Genomic DNA, 15,458 nt, shown 5'->3' on the forward strand with positions numbered 1-15,458 from the left:
CATAAAAAGGCTATTATGCACAATACATGCTTCTTACCAATTAGTCCCAAAGTTGACACATAAGGTTATTCTGTTAGCTAAGCATTATACAGGGAGTGAAACTGAAGGAATTGACATAAAGTCTGTGAAGCAGTTATAAAATTAATGTTAAAGGAACTGAAAACCTATTTTCTTGACCAGCTTCTCGATACAAGTGATGGGATCCAACACAAAAACAGTTTTGAGTAATTCACACTAGAGATTTTCCATATTTATGTTTTTATCGTGGCTTTTCTCTCTGGTCTGAGGGAGGGCACTATCAATCAATGACAGATGACAGTGAAGTTCAAGGACCCATGAACTTTTTTTACCTGCCCATGCATGTACAGTTGACAAACCCTTTCGGAAGTCAAGTGCTGAGTCATTATTACAATCACTTTTTTGACTAGGTGAGGTTGCATTCTGATAAGCTAGCTATTGCCCCGCTTCAGTTGTAAACATGACTTGTTCATTTTCATGCTGTGGTAATGATTTGACAAGATACCCGGCAAGTAAATAGCTATGTTTGATTTTCAGAAAAGGGCAAACCAGGGACAAGAAAGCGTACGTAATGTGTCCTAAATTAGTTTAGTTTTCTTTTCCCATGCACTGATTTGATTTCACAGAATTTAACGTCCTGGATCCACAAGCAATAAATTCCTTGTGGAGGCAGATTAGCTCAAACAAAGAGTTAGTCTTTTATAATGATTTAGCAAATTTCCATTTTCTTAAAGTGATACATTTATCTCCCTTTTCTCCAATTTTTCAACAGTGTCTAAGTAAATTCAGCCTAATTTTACATGTCTAAGCCAAGGAGTCAACAGTTACAAATAGTGCTGAAACAATTTATTGATAAATTGATTTGTCAATTAACAGATGAGAACTCAACAACAGTTTTGATGATTGAGAAAATCTTATTTTATCTGCTGTATATCAATGTAAAATATAACAGAGCAATATGCTATTTAAGGGCATTTTCTTTAACCCAGAATTAATGTTTAGAGGTAAAATGTAAAATAAAAAGAGAAAACTATTGTTCTATGATATACAGAATAATCAAGCCATAGCTACATGAAAGTGACAGAAAAAATAGGTCGAGTACATGTTGGTGGAGTTGGACGACAAGGATGAAAAGGTTCGACTTTCCCTGAGGGGCACAGATGTTTTGGACACTCTCCAGGACCAGGGTGAAAAGATTAATCCAAAGTAAGGACAGAACGTGCAGAACATGTCCGAACATTCAGCTCAACTTGTTGCATTAAGTTAACTATTACATTTAAAATGTATTAAATGATCTACATGTCTTTAATTTGTAGGGTTAAAGGTATTTGTACAGGTTTTTCCTAGAAAATAATGTATCATAATCATTTATGATCCAAGTGTGATGGAGCCTACAACTCTATTTTTTCTTATTATTCTGCTGTGTTTGGGATGGTTTTGGGCACCAACGGCTCCCGAGAAAGACAGTTGATCTGCTTCGTGTTGGTGGCTCGCAAACCTAAACCGTCAATATTTGACTGCAGGTTACTGAGACTTAACTATCAACTATCATTCTCCTGAATCGCTTGATGCACTTTTGAATGATGTGTTTACAAACAGAAACCAACAAATGCTGCATAGTCTGCCTGTTAAAGGCCATAATTTACTTGGATAATTTTGAAGCTGAACTGAAACTGTAGTCTATATTGACATCACAAACACATTTGTGAAATTGTATTTTGAAAATGAAAAATGTGACATTTTCTCTCTTAAACAGAATGTAGAAAAAGTACAAAATGTACACTCTGCAAAAATGTTTTCTATTTGCTATTTTGATGTAGCTAGCTTACATTTTGCTTTTGGCTTTTCAGGTTACAGATTGAAAAGAGAGAAAATAAGAGCCAAAAACTACTGCTACTTTACTGCCATTACAGAAAGTCTCCACATTTCATGTGATTTCTCCCTTGCCATCAGTGCGCGGCTATTTCCGACAGCACTTGAAGGTATCATCTCTATAGCTACCTGCTCTGATCGACAGGTCAGTGGGAGGAGCCGAGCGACGAGGACTGCTGAGTCATGGTGACGTAACCCCGCTCTACACTCCGCCTGACGCTATCACGTGTGTGGAGCCAGGAGGGCGTTCATATGTACAACACAGCCCGACTGAGAGCAGCAGAGTGGTCTGGCAGCACCGACCTATCTACCGGTTCACCTCGCTGTCATTCCATCACAGAACTGCACGTTAACGGGCTCAGTCCTCGGTCGTTAACCGAGACGAAGCTTTAAGGGCAGGGTACCCACTAACTCGTCGGGAGCAGCCAGTCAGCCCCTCGGGTGTGCTTTACCGAGCTAACCAGACATTAGCAAGTGATGAGCAGGGGCCTGCTTCCTCTGGATGCCCAGCTAAGGTTACCGACAGGGCACGCCGCTTAACAGCACCACGAGACTCTGCCACTCAGCCTGTGAGCCCACTGACAGCACCTGAAGAATCCCCTGGTTCTGCCTTCTGTCTGGACCGGGACTTCATGCTAGCTCCGCACCAGTTGGACAGACTAGCTAGCTAGCTAACGCTCGGCGTGCAAGTTGATAAAGACAGAAGCCGTCAGTTTTCCACCTCCAGCAGCTCGTCTGTGCGATGGGTTTACTGTCACAGGGGACTCCACTGAACTGGGAAGAAACCAAGAAGTATGCCGACCATGTGAGAAAGCACGGCATCATTCAGTTCCTCAACATCTACAACAAAGTGAAGGAGCGTCAGAAAGATGTGTTGAAATGGGGCGACGAGGTAAGAAACGAGACCTTTTTGCCTAAAATGAGACAATATGCTGAAAATAAATGCTGTCTGCGTGTGCCTGCTGATGTGTCGGTCATAGTGGCTGTGCATGATGCAATTTTGGCCTTTTTTAATAATCAGTTTCGTTTCCCAGCCCTGGTGTTTTTACTTCCACTGCAGAAGAAAAAACAAAAAACATGTAGCTCATGTAAATCTGCAGCTTTAAATATTGTGTGGATATTTGCATGTACCTATGTCTTTGTTACTGAAACTCTTTCCAGTGTACAACATCTGTAATGTCTGAATGTTAGTTGGGAAGAGTCAAACTTGGTTGTTACTGCTGGACATAATGAAAACATTATGTAATTATTATATATTTACATAATGTTATTATTAATATTCATTTTTACAAGAGTGTGAGTCAAAACAATAAGATTTTTCAGTTTTTTGGGGAATGATCAAACAGTTATTCAAAGTTATCCACTAGCGAAAGGTATATGTGAAACAGCTGCTTATAAAAGTTCATTTTAAGTATGCAAATCATTTCCTAGTAACCGTCTGATAAAAATAATAATAATAATACATATTTTTAGGACACTCCCTGATGAGCAAACATTACCTGAGAGACTGCTACACAATGTGTTAACACATGGGCTTGGCTCTTTGCTTTCAGTCAGTTCTTCACACCAGTTTCTAGTTTTTTGCCCGCCACCAGTCCACAAAACTTAGTGTGCTACAGCTCGGACAAAGTGTTTTCATTTCTAACAATGTGGAATGCTGTTGTTATAGATTAATCCCCCTTTCAGACAGGGGATTACAGGGTAGCAGAGTCAAAGTCAAGGAAACATAACTGATGAATTGGAATTGATGTGATGGCGACCCGGTCTGATCTTGAAAACGTAGTCTAGCGTGGATTGACAACCTGGTCTTAGAGATGTATGCATAAAGCAGCGCAGTGGATTGATCATGTGTCCTCACCTGTTATTTTATTTGATGATTTACTTTTAGGTCGAGTACATGTTGGTGGAGTTGGACGACGAGGATGAAAAGGTTCGACTTTCCCTGAGGGGCACAGATGTTTTGGACACTCTCCAGGACCAGGGTGAAAAGATTAATCCCAAGTAAGGACAGAACGTGCAGAACATGTCCGAACATTCAGCTCAACTTGTTACATTAAGTTAACTATTACATTTAAAATGTATTAAATGATCTACATGTCTTTACTGTGTAGGGTTAAAGGTATTTGTACAGGTTTTTCCTAGAAAATAATGTATCATAATCATTTATGATCCAAGTGTGTTGGAGCCTGTAACTCTATTTGTTCTTATTATTCTGCTGTGTTTGGGATGGTTCTGGGCACCAACAGCTCCCGAGAAAGACAGTTGATCTGCTTGGTGTTGGTGGCTCGCAAACCTAAACCGTCAGTATTTGACGGCAGGTTACTGAGACTTAACTATCAGCTATCATTCTCCTGAATCGCTTGATGCACTTTTGAATGATGTGTTTACAAACAGAAACCAACAAATGCTGCATAGTCTGCCTGTTAAAGGAGTTAAGCCATAATTTACTTGGATCATTTTGATTTTATTTGGCTTTCGACTTTGTTTCCTTCCTCCCTCTAAACACATGTTTATTTTGTTAAGACCTGTGTGGTTAAAGTGAAAGTTTTCTTACTGGAAGTTCACAAATATGCCGTGGAAGGGCATCACAGAAAATAGCAACAGCACTGTTGCCGTGTTTGTTTAATGGTTTGTTTTGGAACATAATGAGCTATTAAGTGGATGGTTGTGATTAAGGTTATTTGTTATTTATTTTGGCCTAGTAAGTCATGCACCATTAAAAGTAGGATCAAACTCTATAAAAGCTGCAGGTGTTCAGTAAGGGGTTGTTTTAGTGAAATGTACAAGTAGAGTTGATGTCGTTCAGCTGCAAGTTGGTTGACCATGTGATTCTTCTGCATTTCTCTGGTTGCTGTGGAACACTCGGTCCATTGCTTCGGTTACTTTCAACACTTTATTTGAGTGGCTAACTCCAACGACGACACCCACATGAAAACGCATTACCCTGTAATAGGAGTCAAACAGCCCCGTCTCACCATGTTTCCCACTTAATTTGCCTACAAGCCCCATGTGCTGTCGACTGTCAATTTGACTTCCAAAGTCAGGGTTCAGTCTTCCTTCACATTACATGAGATGATTGACATATCACCCCTCTGGGCTTTCGCTCACAGGCACAGAGCACACCTCTCTGCTGCATTATGTGCATGCCTTCACAATCGGAAGGAAATTCATGGAGTTCCTGAGAAGAAGCCTCTCATCTGAAAAAAGAAAAAAGCTGCTTGTCTCAACCCTTCAAAAGAACATCTGGAGAAACCTGAAGCTTTCTGCAACACCATCCTGTTGACAGATGAGTCCAAAATATAACTCTTAAAACAAGACACACCTTACAGTTCACACTGAATACAACCAGAAGAACCTTCTCCCACAAGTGACGCATGGTGGTGTGACGGTTAAGATCAGGGTCTGCTTTTCATCTTTGGGACCTAAACGGTGCCAAATAGTCCCAAGAATCATGAATTCTGAGGGAATTTTGTAAAAACTGGGAACACAACCTTGAGTCGCCAGCTTGGCCGAAAGTGTATCATGCAACATGACAATGATCCGAAGCAATTCAGAAAACAAACAGCCAAGGAATGGCTGAGGCCCGGTCCAATTCCAGATCTGAACCCATTTTAAATGATGTGGCGGGACCTGAAGCGGGCCGTTCATGTCTGGCACACATCCACCCTCACTTGTCTGGCTGCGTTCTGCAAGAAGTACTGGGACAAAACTCCCCAAAGCAGATGTGAGACGCCGATTAGTCACTGCAGAGTTTTTGTTAAATCAGCCATTTTTGTTAAATAAACATGTCTGTAGCGAAACTGGGCAGTCTTGATCTTGATGGAAAAATCAGGTTGATACAGATCCTAGTCAGAATTGGATCAAGCAGGTTTTAATGTTTTATTTGATATTGGATTATGCTTGATTGAATTAAAGGGGACTGTTGGGCCTTGACAGAAGTATGCCATTTTATTTATCTATGTGATGAACAGTGCTCTTCCTCAGGCCAAAAGGTTACATTTCTGTGTACTAGACTAGAGAGTCTTTTCCTCATTCTCCCAGTCAATCATTAAGGGTTCTTTTACAGATGTGGTGCTTTTGTCTTTTAGTCACGATGGCTGTAGATTTGTTTCTCGTCCATCTCTACACCTTCTGTTACACTTTGGTTTCCTCTCTGACCAGGTTCAGCTCTACAACAAAGAGAAGTGTTGGTTCCAAACTTCTGTTCAGTTCATAGTGTTGATGCCCATTGTGTCAAGAAAAGTTTGTGAAACCCTCCCCTTGATTTATTCCTCCACATAGTTGTGTCTTCCATTTGTAAATGATTTGAAAACATCAAACATTTGCAGGTTTCAGCTTATTAAATGTATGAATTTGCTGCTTTTCTTTGTCACTCATGATAGAAGATGGAAAGTCTTTGGGTTTTGGGCTGTAAGGGAAAAAAAGCAATTTGAAGACGTTACTTAGGCTCAGAGAAATTGTGATGATAAGCACATCTTTCACAGTTTATTTACATTGTATAGACTAAACAATTCATCGATTCATCATGAAAATACTAGTTGAAATTCTCTCTGATCAAAAATAATGTCACAGGTAAAAGCTTCTGAGTTCAGTTTGAAGGCTGTGAACACGGAAATAAAGGATTGCTGCACTTTTTGCAAAGTTTCTCTGATAATGTCACTTCTGAGCTTGGATTGCTCACGAATTTAAGAGACAAAGTAATTTTAATGAACTCTACAATAAGCACAACAAACAGAAAACCCATTTGTCTTTGCATAGTTGTTAGAATAGATGGTTAAAAAACGTATATTAAATTGTATAATAACTTTAACAGAAGTGCACAAGATAAATCACTTGAAAGTCTAAAATGCAGCGCTGGAACGAGGATATTTTCCCTCAGGACATCTGTCAGTGATAACAATCCGAGCTTCTCCTGGGAATGCCGTTTGCATGCCTAAACTGTAGTAACATTTCTTTGGGAAGAGGAATTCTCTGGAGGCAGTGTAAATGTGTTTGGACAAGCTTGTGAGTGTTATGCTAGCCCGCTGTCCATTACGTCGGCCTAAATCTGTGGAGCCAACTTCACCCAGGGGAAATACCAGTGGCAGTGGGAATAGTGGAGCCGATGCATTCCTCATTACTGCCCCTCTGTCGCACACACCAAAGAGCACGCTCTGGAGCACAAATACGTCGCGTTCGTTTGCCTCGCCAAGATAATGGCTGACATACGATAAAGGGGAGAGTTTATTTAATCGGAAAGGTCATCACGATACTGAGACCAGGAAGTGCTCACATGAAATATTAAAGCAGAATGTTTTCTCAACACTTTTTATATGTTTGCAGTCACCCCACGCTTTGGAGACCGGAGTATAGCAGCTACATGATTGAGGGAACTCCAGGGCAGCCGTACGGCGGGACCATGTCAGAGTTCAACACTGTGGAGGGCAACATGGGCAAGAGACGACGAGAGGCCTCATCTGTCCTCAACCAGAATGAAACGCTCTCCACCATCACTGCATTCCCAATGTACTTTTAACCCTCTTTTGATATCTGTTTAATTATTTATGTTTAATCTTATCAATTTGATGGATTAGGTTAGTTTACAGTATTCAACATAAAGTGCAACAACAAAAATATGAAAGAAAAGATGTATCTGTTAATTCAGAAAACAATTGAAAGAATGATCACTGGCTGCAGTAGTTTTTAGTTGCAGGTGTATAATAGTTGTGTATGCTGTGGTCTTTTCTTTTAGGTTAGGTTGCCCAGGTTTCACCAAACCAGAGTACCGGCCGACCCCTGTTGAAAAGGGGGTGTCCAAATCATTGTTTTTCCCAGATGAAGCCATCAACAGCCACCCAAGATTCAGGTAGGCCTAGTGGTTATAATTACGACGTGACAGTGTGCGTGTGTGGTTGCTACACTGATAGTTTTGGTTCGTAAACCATATCAGTTTACTATTAAATTGCCGGACTATTGACACTTTTGGTCGCGATGAGCAAAAATATCTAATAAATAAAGGGGTAATTAAGTGCTGAAATTCATGAATACTGTCATATGTTTGTGTTTATATTGGCTGATTTTGTATTTTTAAAAACTCAAAGTCGTTATCGGCCTTTAAATTTCAGCTTCATCAGGCTACAGTGTGCAGTTGTGATGGGTTTTTTTAAAAACTTGCTGTCATTGAACTATTCTCCTATTATTATAAAGCGTGTTTGTGAATGTTGTATGTGACTGATTGTATGTCTGGATTTGCTTTTTCAGCACCCTTACCAGAAACATACGTCACAGAAGAGGAGAAAAAGTTGTGATTAACGTACCAAGTAAGTCCAACTGAATTTATAATGCATTTTCCGCCTGTCAAACAGCTGTGTTCTCCTTTTAAGAAAAGTAACTGAAACTAAAAGGTACTTTTTTTTGTTTCATGGTGGTGTCCCCTAATTTTACATGAATTCAACAGAATACAGCTAGTTCTTCGTCTACATAGATGGAGACCTTATTTTGATACAGCCAATCAAATGTTTACATAAACCAGCAGAGCAGCTTCAAAACACAATAGCATCCTATATAAGCTTTCCTGCTTTTACAAATCAGAACACAGATCTTGTCTGCAACTAAACTGGTCGAACGAGACAGACAGCAAACATTCAGCAGGGAAAGAAATGTCACCAAAGTCTGGCTACATGCTGCTCTGGTTCTTACAGCAGTTACAGCACACTGTCTGCCCATGATATGCAGGCTACAGCGCAATTTTGTTTACTTTCTTTTCCTCTTCAGTGTTGCTTGGGCACTTAAGCAATGTGGCAGCTGCTGTCAGTCAAATATAGACACCACAGTACATTATAAACAGATTGACATTATTTTTTATTAAAAAATGGACGACAAAATGTGATTTCAGTTGGTTTTTACTGCATTTCTTTTGTCATTTGGAACAAGTGAATAAATATGACTGTATTCCTTCTCATGTTTCAGTCTTCAAAGACAAGTGCACCCCGTCTCCATTTGTGGAGGAGTTTCCCGAGGATGATGGTGAGGCAGCGAGGGCAGCTCTGCCTGATCATATCTACATGGACGCCATGGGCTTTGGCATGGGCAACTGCTGTCTGCAGGTACTGAAAAAATACGCCTGATCATGTCAGTCTTTGTTGCCTTGAACAGTGATGTGATAACAATATTGTCACCTAGACTATTTTGACTTTTGTGTGACTGCAACTTTACAATCCCAGTAAGTGATTTATGAATGCACTTCAGCCTTTTTTATGACACTTCTGCAGGTCACATTCCAAGCTTGTAGCATCGATGAGGCAAGATACCTTTACGACCAGCTAGCAACATTCTGCCCAATAGTGGTGAGTAGATAAATAAAGCTTCCAGTCATATATTATGATTTAATATGTAACCTCTTCCTCAGCCGAACTATTATATAACTGATTATCTAATAACTCAATCAAATATTTTGAAAGGAACAAGCAGTTCCTGGCAGTTTTGTTCAGAAATATGCAAGATTTTTATGTTCAAATGGTCAAAACAGACCAACAAACCCTCATGTTTTTCATATGCTAGACTGTGTGGCTTTATTTTAATTTTGTCAGTCACTTCTGAATACTGTTTTGTCTCTTTCTAGATGGCGTTGAGTGCAGCCTCACCCTTCTACAGAGGCTTTGTGTCGGATAATGATTGTCGCTGGGGGGTTATTTCTGCCTCGGTGGATGACCGGACACAGGAGGAACGTGGCCTGAAGGTGAGCAGGTTGAGCTAGCAAAAAAGGGATCTAGGGTGTAAAATAATGTTTTAGTCAAAAACTAAAGGCATTTTTGCGACTATGCTTTATTCAGTTTGAGATCTCAAACTATTTCTGTCTGCCACCTAAAGTTACGTAGTGAGCAAGTGTGTTTTGTGTGTCAGTGTCACCACCAGTGGACCAAAATTAATTTGTCAACAAAAATAAAGTTCTGTAGTGAGATCTCAATCTCCGTTCAACAAATAACTAGATAATGGGAATGTGATTGTTCTAGAGTCTCTCAGTCACCTGAGCTTCTTATTGTTTACTAAGATAAGTACCACTATAGACCAGATTGTAATTTACTTTGTTCTTCTTCAAACATTTCTCAATCCAAAGGCAAAAGCACCACCTACACATCACTGTAAAAATGTCTTGCTTTAGGTTTTTAGTTTGAGTATAATGTATGAATTTTGTCTCCTTTGAAGCCGTTGAAAAACGACAAATACAGGATCTTCAAGTCAAGATATGACTCAATTGACAGCTACCTGTCGAGCTGCAGTGAGAAGTACAATGATATTGACTTGACGATAGACGAGGGGATCTACAAGCAGCTGCTTGATGCAGGTATGAATTTAGAAAATGGAGAAATAGATGAAATATTTTAAATAAAAGACAAATATTCAACTTCACAGTCAAAATCCACTTACAGATGCTTGTGTGGTAAAGAGTAATGAACTTTCTGTGTGTAGGAATTGACAAGCTGCTAGCCCAACACATAGCACACCTCTTCATTCGAGATCCACTCTCCATCTTTGAGGAGAATATTCACCTGGATGACGAAAACGAGTCTGATCACTTCGAGGTGAGATTTTCTGTATCCCTTTTAAGAAAGTCATCCATGTGTAAAAACAGGCTTGTATTTACTCAAACTTGTTTTCTTGCAGAACCTGCAATCAACCAACTGGCAGACGATGAGGTTCAAACCTCCACCTCCCAACTCTGATATCGGCTGGAGAGTTGAGTTCCGCCCCATGGAGGTAGAAACCAACTTCACTATCAATTAACTTAAACTTTTTATCTGTGTTGATTAGGATTACCTGGACTGTTAATGCAGTAAATGGAATTTGTTTTTATTTTTTCCTTGTTAATTTTCAGGTGCAGCTAACTGATTTTGAAAACGCTGCATACGTGGTCTTTGTGGTCCTGCTCACCAGAGTGATCTTGTCTTATAAATTGGACTTTCTGATCCCCTTGTCAAAGGTAAAAACAGCACAAAGCTCTAGTTTTTTTTATAAAATGTTAAGAGATATTACATAAATAAAGTGTGACATTTGATGTACACAGTGTTCTGATCCACTTGTCTGTCGTTAGGTTGATGAAAACATGAAGGTTGCACAGAAGAGAAACGCTGTGCAGGAGGGCATGTTTTACTTCCGAAAGGACATCTTTAAAGGTGAGTGAAACAAAAAGTGACTGTTTAGGTTGGTGTTTATGGTGACTGCCTCAGATAGGAGTAGCTGATACATTTGTATTGTCTACCAATAGGCTGCAACCCGGTCCTTGATGGCACTGCCTCTGCTCAGAACGGCTTGGAGACCGATGGTGCCAATGATGGTGGTAATGAGGAGTACATGCTGATGAGCATTGACACCATCATTAATGGAAAGGTGGGTGTTGTCCTACACTACTGATCTTTAAGGATAACAGTGTGGCTCAATGGATAACTATGTCAACCTGTTAGATGATTTGCCATGCTCTCTGACGCACTACACTGGAATAATGAATGTGGTAAATATTGTCCCTGTTGAACATCCGCATGTCAGCATTTTCATTGTGAGCAGTTTGCCATGCTGGTGTTACGCCATGTTCACATTATATTGTTTTCTTTTCCAACTCTTCATACTCCTTCAGCTACTTCCTCATATGTTAAGGCAGCTATGCAGTTTAGCTCCCATCTTACACTGTATTTCATCCTTTGTCCCTCCAGTTATTTATTCATTTTTCAGTCCCATTCATAGCAATTAGACTGAGTTAGTCTCTCAAATATTGATACACCTTCAGCTGCTTCTCCATACAAATTAAAACCAGCAATTCAGTTTAGCTCCCAGCCTTCACTATTTGCATCCTTCATCCCTTTCCCGCTTTTTCAGTTCTGATCTATTCATGCACTCGATTCAAACCTTAAAATGTGAGTTTCATTCAACTTTTAAATCTCATTCATACTAATTTGATGCTTTTCCTGCAAATCATACTCTTTCAACTGCTTCTTCACACAAAGTTATGCCAGCTATGCAGGATAGCTCACAGCCATTAGTCAAGCAATCAAGTTTAGCTTCCAGCTGTTTTCCATTCTTCATCCCTTTCCCACTTTTCCAACTACTTATAGCCTCTTCAGCTCTAATCTACTCATTCAAACTTTACGCCAGAACCTTCATTCAAAACTTTAAATGCCCCTTGTATTTAGTATTTTTTTGAGGGGGTATTATTCCACTTTTAAAGGCAGCAATGCAGTTTAGCGTCAGTTATCGACATCAAGCTTTTACACTGCATTTTTTCAGAAATTAGACCATATTTACAGCTACCCAACTTGAAAGAAAAACTGTTAAGGTCAGTCTGCAATTCAGAGTTGGAGATGTCTTGGAATTCCTGTAGTTCACCAAGTGGACCAGAAGAAAAAATGTGAATAAACTGTTGGCAAAATGGCTGCAAAGCAACTATTGTTGGTGGTCTAAAGTGTCCAATATTAACACTGATAGAATGGATTCTGTTAAAAGGGTTTCTATGAATTGTATATTTTATCTGGGTTGACTTTGTTAACATACCATTGCACATATGTTGAATAACAAAAGTAGCTAATTTAGGCAATTTAAGTGTTGCGACTAAAAGGTCAGCAGTGTTTGTAATCATCTTGGAAAAAGCTTGAATACTGGAATAATGAGAGGTTGTTTTTTTCCTCAAATTCTGCCGACGTTACGTGAATGCCTTTTTATAAATATTTATCACAAATTACAGCTGTGCCTAAGTGCAGCCTCACAGAGCTGCTAGTATGGCGGTAGACTTTCAGTCTTGTTTTAAGCCCTCTAACAATCACTGCTGTTTTCTTTTTCAATCACCAGGAGGGAGTATTCCAGGGTCTCATCCCGATCCTTAACTGCTATCTGGAAAACATGGAAGTTGATGTGGACACCCGGTGCACCATTTTGAATTATCTGAAGCTCATCAAGAAACGTGCCTCAGGTAAATTTCCATTAAAGGACAAAACTTAACTTTGTTGTAAGCCAAAAACAGACTTTCTCTTTATGCAGCTTAAACCCTGAACATAACTCTTAATTTTGCTGTCATGAAACAGGCGAACTGATGACCATGGCCAAGTGGATGAGGGAATTTGTTGCCAAGCACCCGCAGTATAAGCAGGACAGCGTCATAACTGACAAGATCAACTACGACTTTTTCAAAAAGTGCGACAAGATTGCAAAAGGCGAGGAGCAGTGCCCCGAGCTTATTGGCAACCCAGTCAACAAGTTCAAATGAGAACGTTGTAGGATTGCATCGTCAGCATACAAACTCGCATGTAAAGAAAGACCAAATGTGTGGCTCAGAATGAAAGCGGTCCAATTTTAAGAGAATGCAAAACAGCATGTGTGTGTTGTGAGAAACACACCTGCATCAGATGTATGTACATATACTGTATCAGATTTTTATGATTACAAAATTATTTTAATAGGGTTAAGACATGCAAAAGGTTGTGTAATAGAAATCAGATGTGTATTTATTTTTCTCTGGAAATTAAGTCTATCTGTGTGAGAATGTAAATGTAGCAAAGGGTTGTACAGTAGTCTGCTTTTAATCTTGTGTTCTGTAAATACTGTACTTCTGCTCTTTAAAACATTAACATCATGGGTTTTTTGGGTTGTTGTTCTTTTTTTTGCTGGATATGAGCTTTCTTCACGTTTACTAGGGATCTTTTCTTTCTTTTTTTGCATTTTAAGAGAACCGTTTGCTTTGCTCTGCTGACAATGTAGTGGGAACGTCAAGGTAGTGTTGCATTCAGTTGGAAATGGTGAACCATTGTTTGCAATGTGATGCTGCTTCAAAATAAATCTGTACAAAAGTAAGTTAGTCAGGTTTCTTACAATTACCTCATTTTATTTATGGATGGCTCTTTTTTTAAAATGAGCCAAAGGGAATAGATTTAATTTCCTTCAATATGTTGTTTGAGGCTCAGCAAACTCCTCAAGCTTAATTTTGATAGGCCCCCCTTAAAATGTAAGGCCCCCTCCAAAGAGGTCAAAGGTCAGATTCTGACAGCTGAAGCTGCTTAAACTGGGCTCCTCCACGTGTCACCCAACACATCGATATCTGGTTCAACCACTTACAGCATCATTTCACTCTCTGCAGCCATGCTACCGGCTCTGTAAGACTGTACTGAGGCACAATGCTACTTTGAGCTAAATGCTAACCTGACCATGCTAACATGCCCACAAGACAATGCTGACATACTGATGTTCAATATAATTTTAACCATCTTTGTTTAGTGTGTTAGCATGCTAATGTTTGCTAATTAGCACCAAACACAAACTATAATGGGAATGTCATGAGTTTTGAAGGTATTTGCTCATAAACCAAACTATTAGACACATTAGCCAAACATCTAAATCAAGTGATGGTGTTAGATGAAAAGTCGGGGGATCAATTTTAATGCAATTCATTCTCTGGTAACATGAATGTACAAAATGCCATGGCAATTCATCTGACAGTTGTTGAGATATTTCAGTCGAGACAGAGCGGACCAACTGACAGACAGGCTGACATGGCCATCCCCTAGAGCCATGCTGCTAGAATAACCAAAACAATGCTACAAGGAACTACTACTGGAAATCTTGAGGGCTTTCCACACTGCAAGCCTAAGAGAGCTGTTAGCCCCAGGCATTGGCACAATCCTGGCACATACCAAAGTTGTCTAACCCTAGCTTTAGCCTAGGGCTTAACCCTGCATTGTGAGAATCGACTAAAGACGAAGCTTAAAGGAGCCTGTGGCAAAACCTGGGTAAAGTAAAATGAGCAGTGAAGTGTCATTCTCAACTGAAAACATTACTCTTGTGTTTTTCCGGCAGACATTTAACCGAGGCTTATCCCATATAGCCCTGGGCTTAGGTTATTTAAAAGCGGCTAAATTATCTCAGGGCTAAGAATTTGCAGTGTGAAAAAAAGCTCTGTGGAAGGTAAAATGTAATTTCAAAGAAGAAAAAAATATATAGCGTCATCCATCGGAAGGGTGTCGCGCTGAAAGTCCAATTCCAAACACTCAAGTTTGGGAAAGCAATTTTTAACAATTATGGGTAAATTTTACAAAAGTATACCAATATTACAAATTTGTCCAACAGCCAGTACCTTAACATGTTCATCCACAAGATGGTGGTATTGAACCACAGCTTTACATAATACTGAGCCACAGTGACAAATATGAGCTCTACCTCAGTTTGACCTCTTGGACTAGATAATGATCATGACTGGTACAGACCTACCCTGTGGAGAGACAAGAAATAGTTTGATGCTGCAGAAGAAATTAAAGTACAGAAATGCCCTTGGACTCACAATATGAATACTGAGAGAATACTGTGACATGAGAACGCCAAAATGACCAAGAAAGGGTTCATTGTCAAGATCGCAAAAGAGCTTCATAGAGTTGGACTCTTGAATGAAGAAAAATAAGAAAAAAAGTGAGTCAAAAATTGATTAGATGCTTAATGTGAAAACATTTGTTTAAACAGTAAATACTGAATGTAGCAGGTCAGTGGATTTTAGTGCAGCCATCTGTCGTCACTAATCCGAGGAGAAACAAGCCTTTTTCACATCAGACATTTTGACT

The 15,458-nt window shown here is 39.6% G+C and overlaps 1 protein-coding gene across 2 annotated transcripts; it reads left to right on the forward strand.

Annotated features, from left to right (window-relative positions):
* Window positions 1-1,117: 1,117 nt before the first annotated feature.
* Window positions 1,118-13,704, forward strand: gclc (glutamate-cysteine ligase, catalytic subunit). 2 transcript variants are annotated; one of them, XM_084375521.1, is made up of 16 exons: window positions 2,128-2,782; window positions 3,779-3,891; window positions 7,213-7,395; window positions 7,622-7,735; window positions 8,131-8,189; window positions 8,839-8,975; window positions 9,141-9,215; window positions 9,491-9,607; window positions 10,075-10,213; window positions 10,339-10,451; window positions 10,534-10,626; window positions 10,745-10,849; window positions 10,961-11,042; window positions 11,135-11,256; window positions 12,706-12,826; window positions 12,939-13,704. In XM_084375521.1, exons 1-16 carry the CDS (start codon window positions 2,633-2,635, stop codon window positions 13,118-13,120), a joined length of 1,905 nt encoding a protein of 634 aa, XP_084231647.1. In that variant the 5' UTR covers window positions 2,128-2,632; the 3' UTR covers window positions 13,121-13,704. The 2 variants fall into 2 exon arrangements, with proteins under 2 accessions (XP_084231648.1, XP_084231647.1); XM_084375522.1 differs by lacking the exons at window positions 2,128-2,782; window positions 3,779-3,891 and adding an exon at window positions 1,118-1,224.
* Window positions 13,705-15,458: the final 1,754 nt, after the last annotated feature.

The sequence above is a fragment of the Pagrus pagrus genome (assembly GCF_965226575.1).
Source record: "Pagrus pagrus genome assembly, chromosome: 15".
Lineage (NCBI taxonomy): Eukaryota > Metazoa > Chordata > Actinopteri > Spariformes > Sparidae > Pagrus > Pagrus pagrus.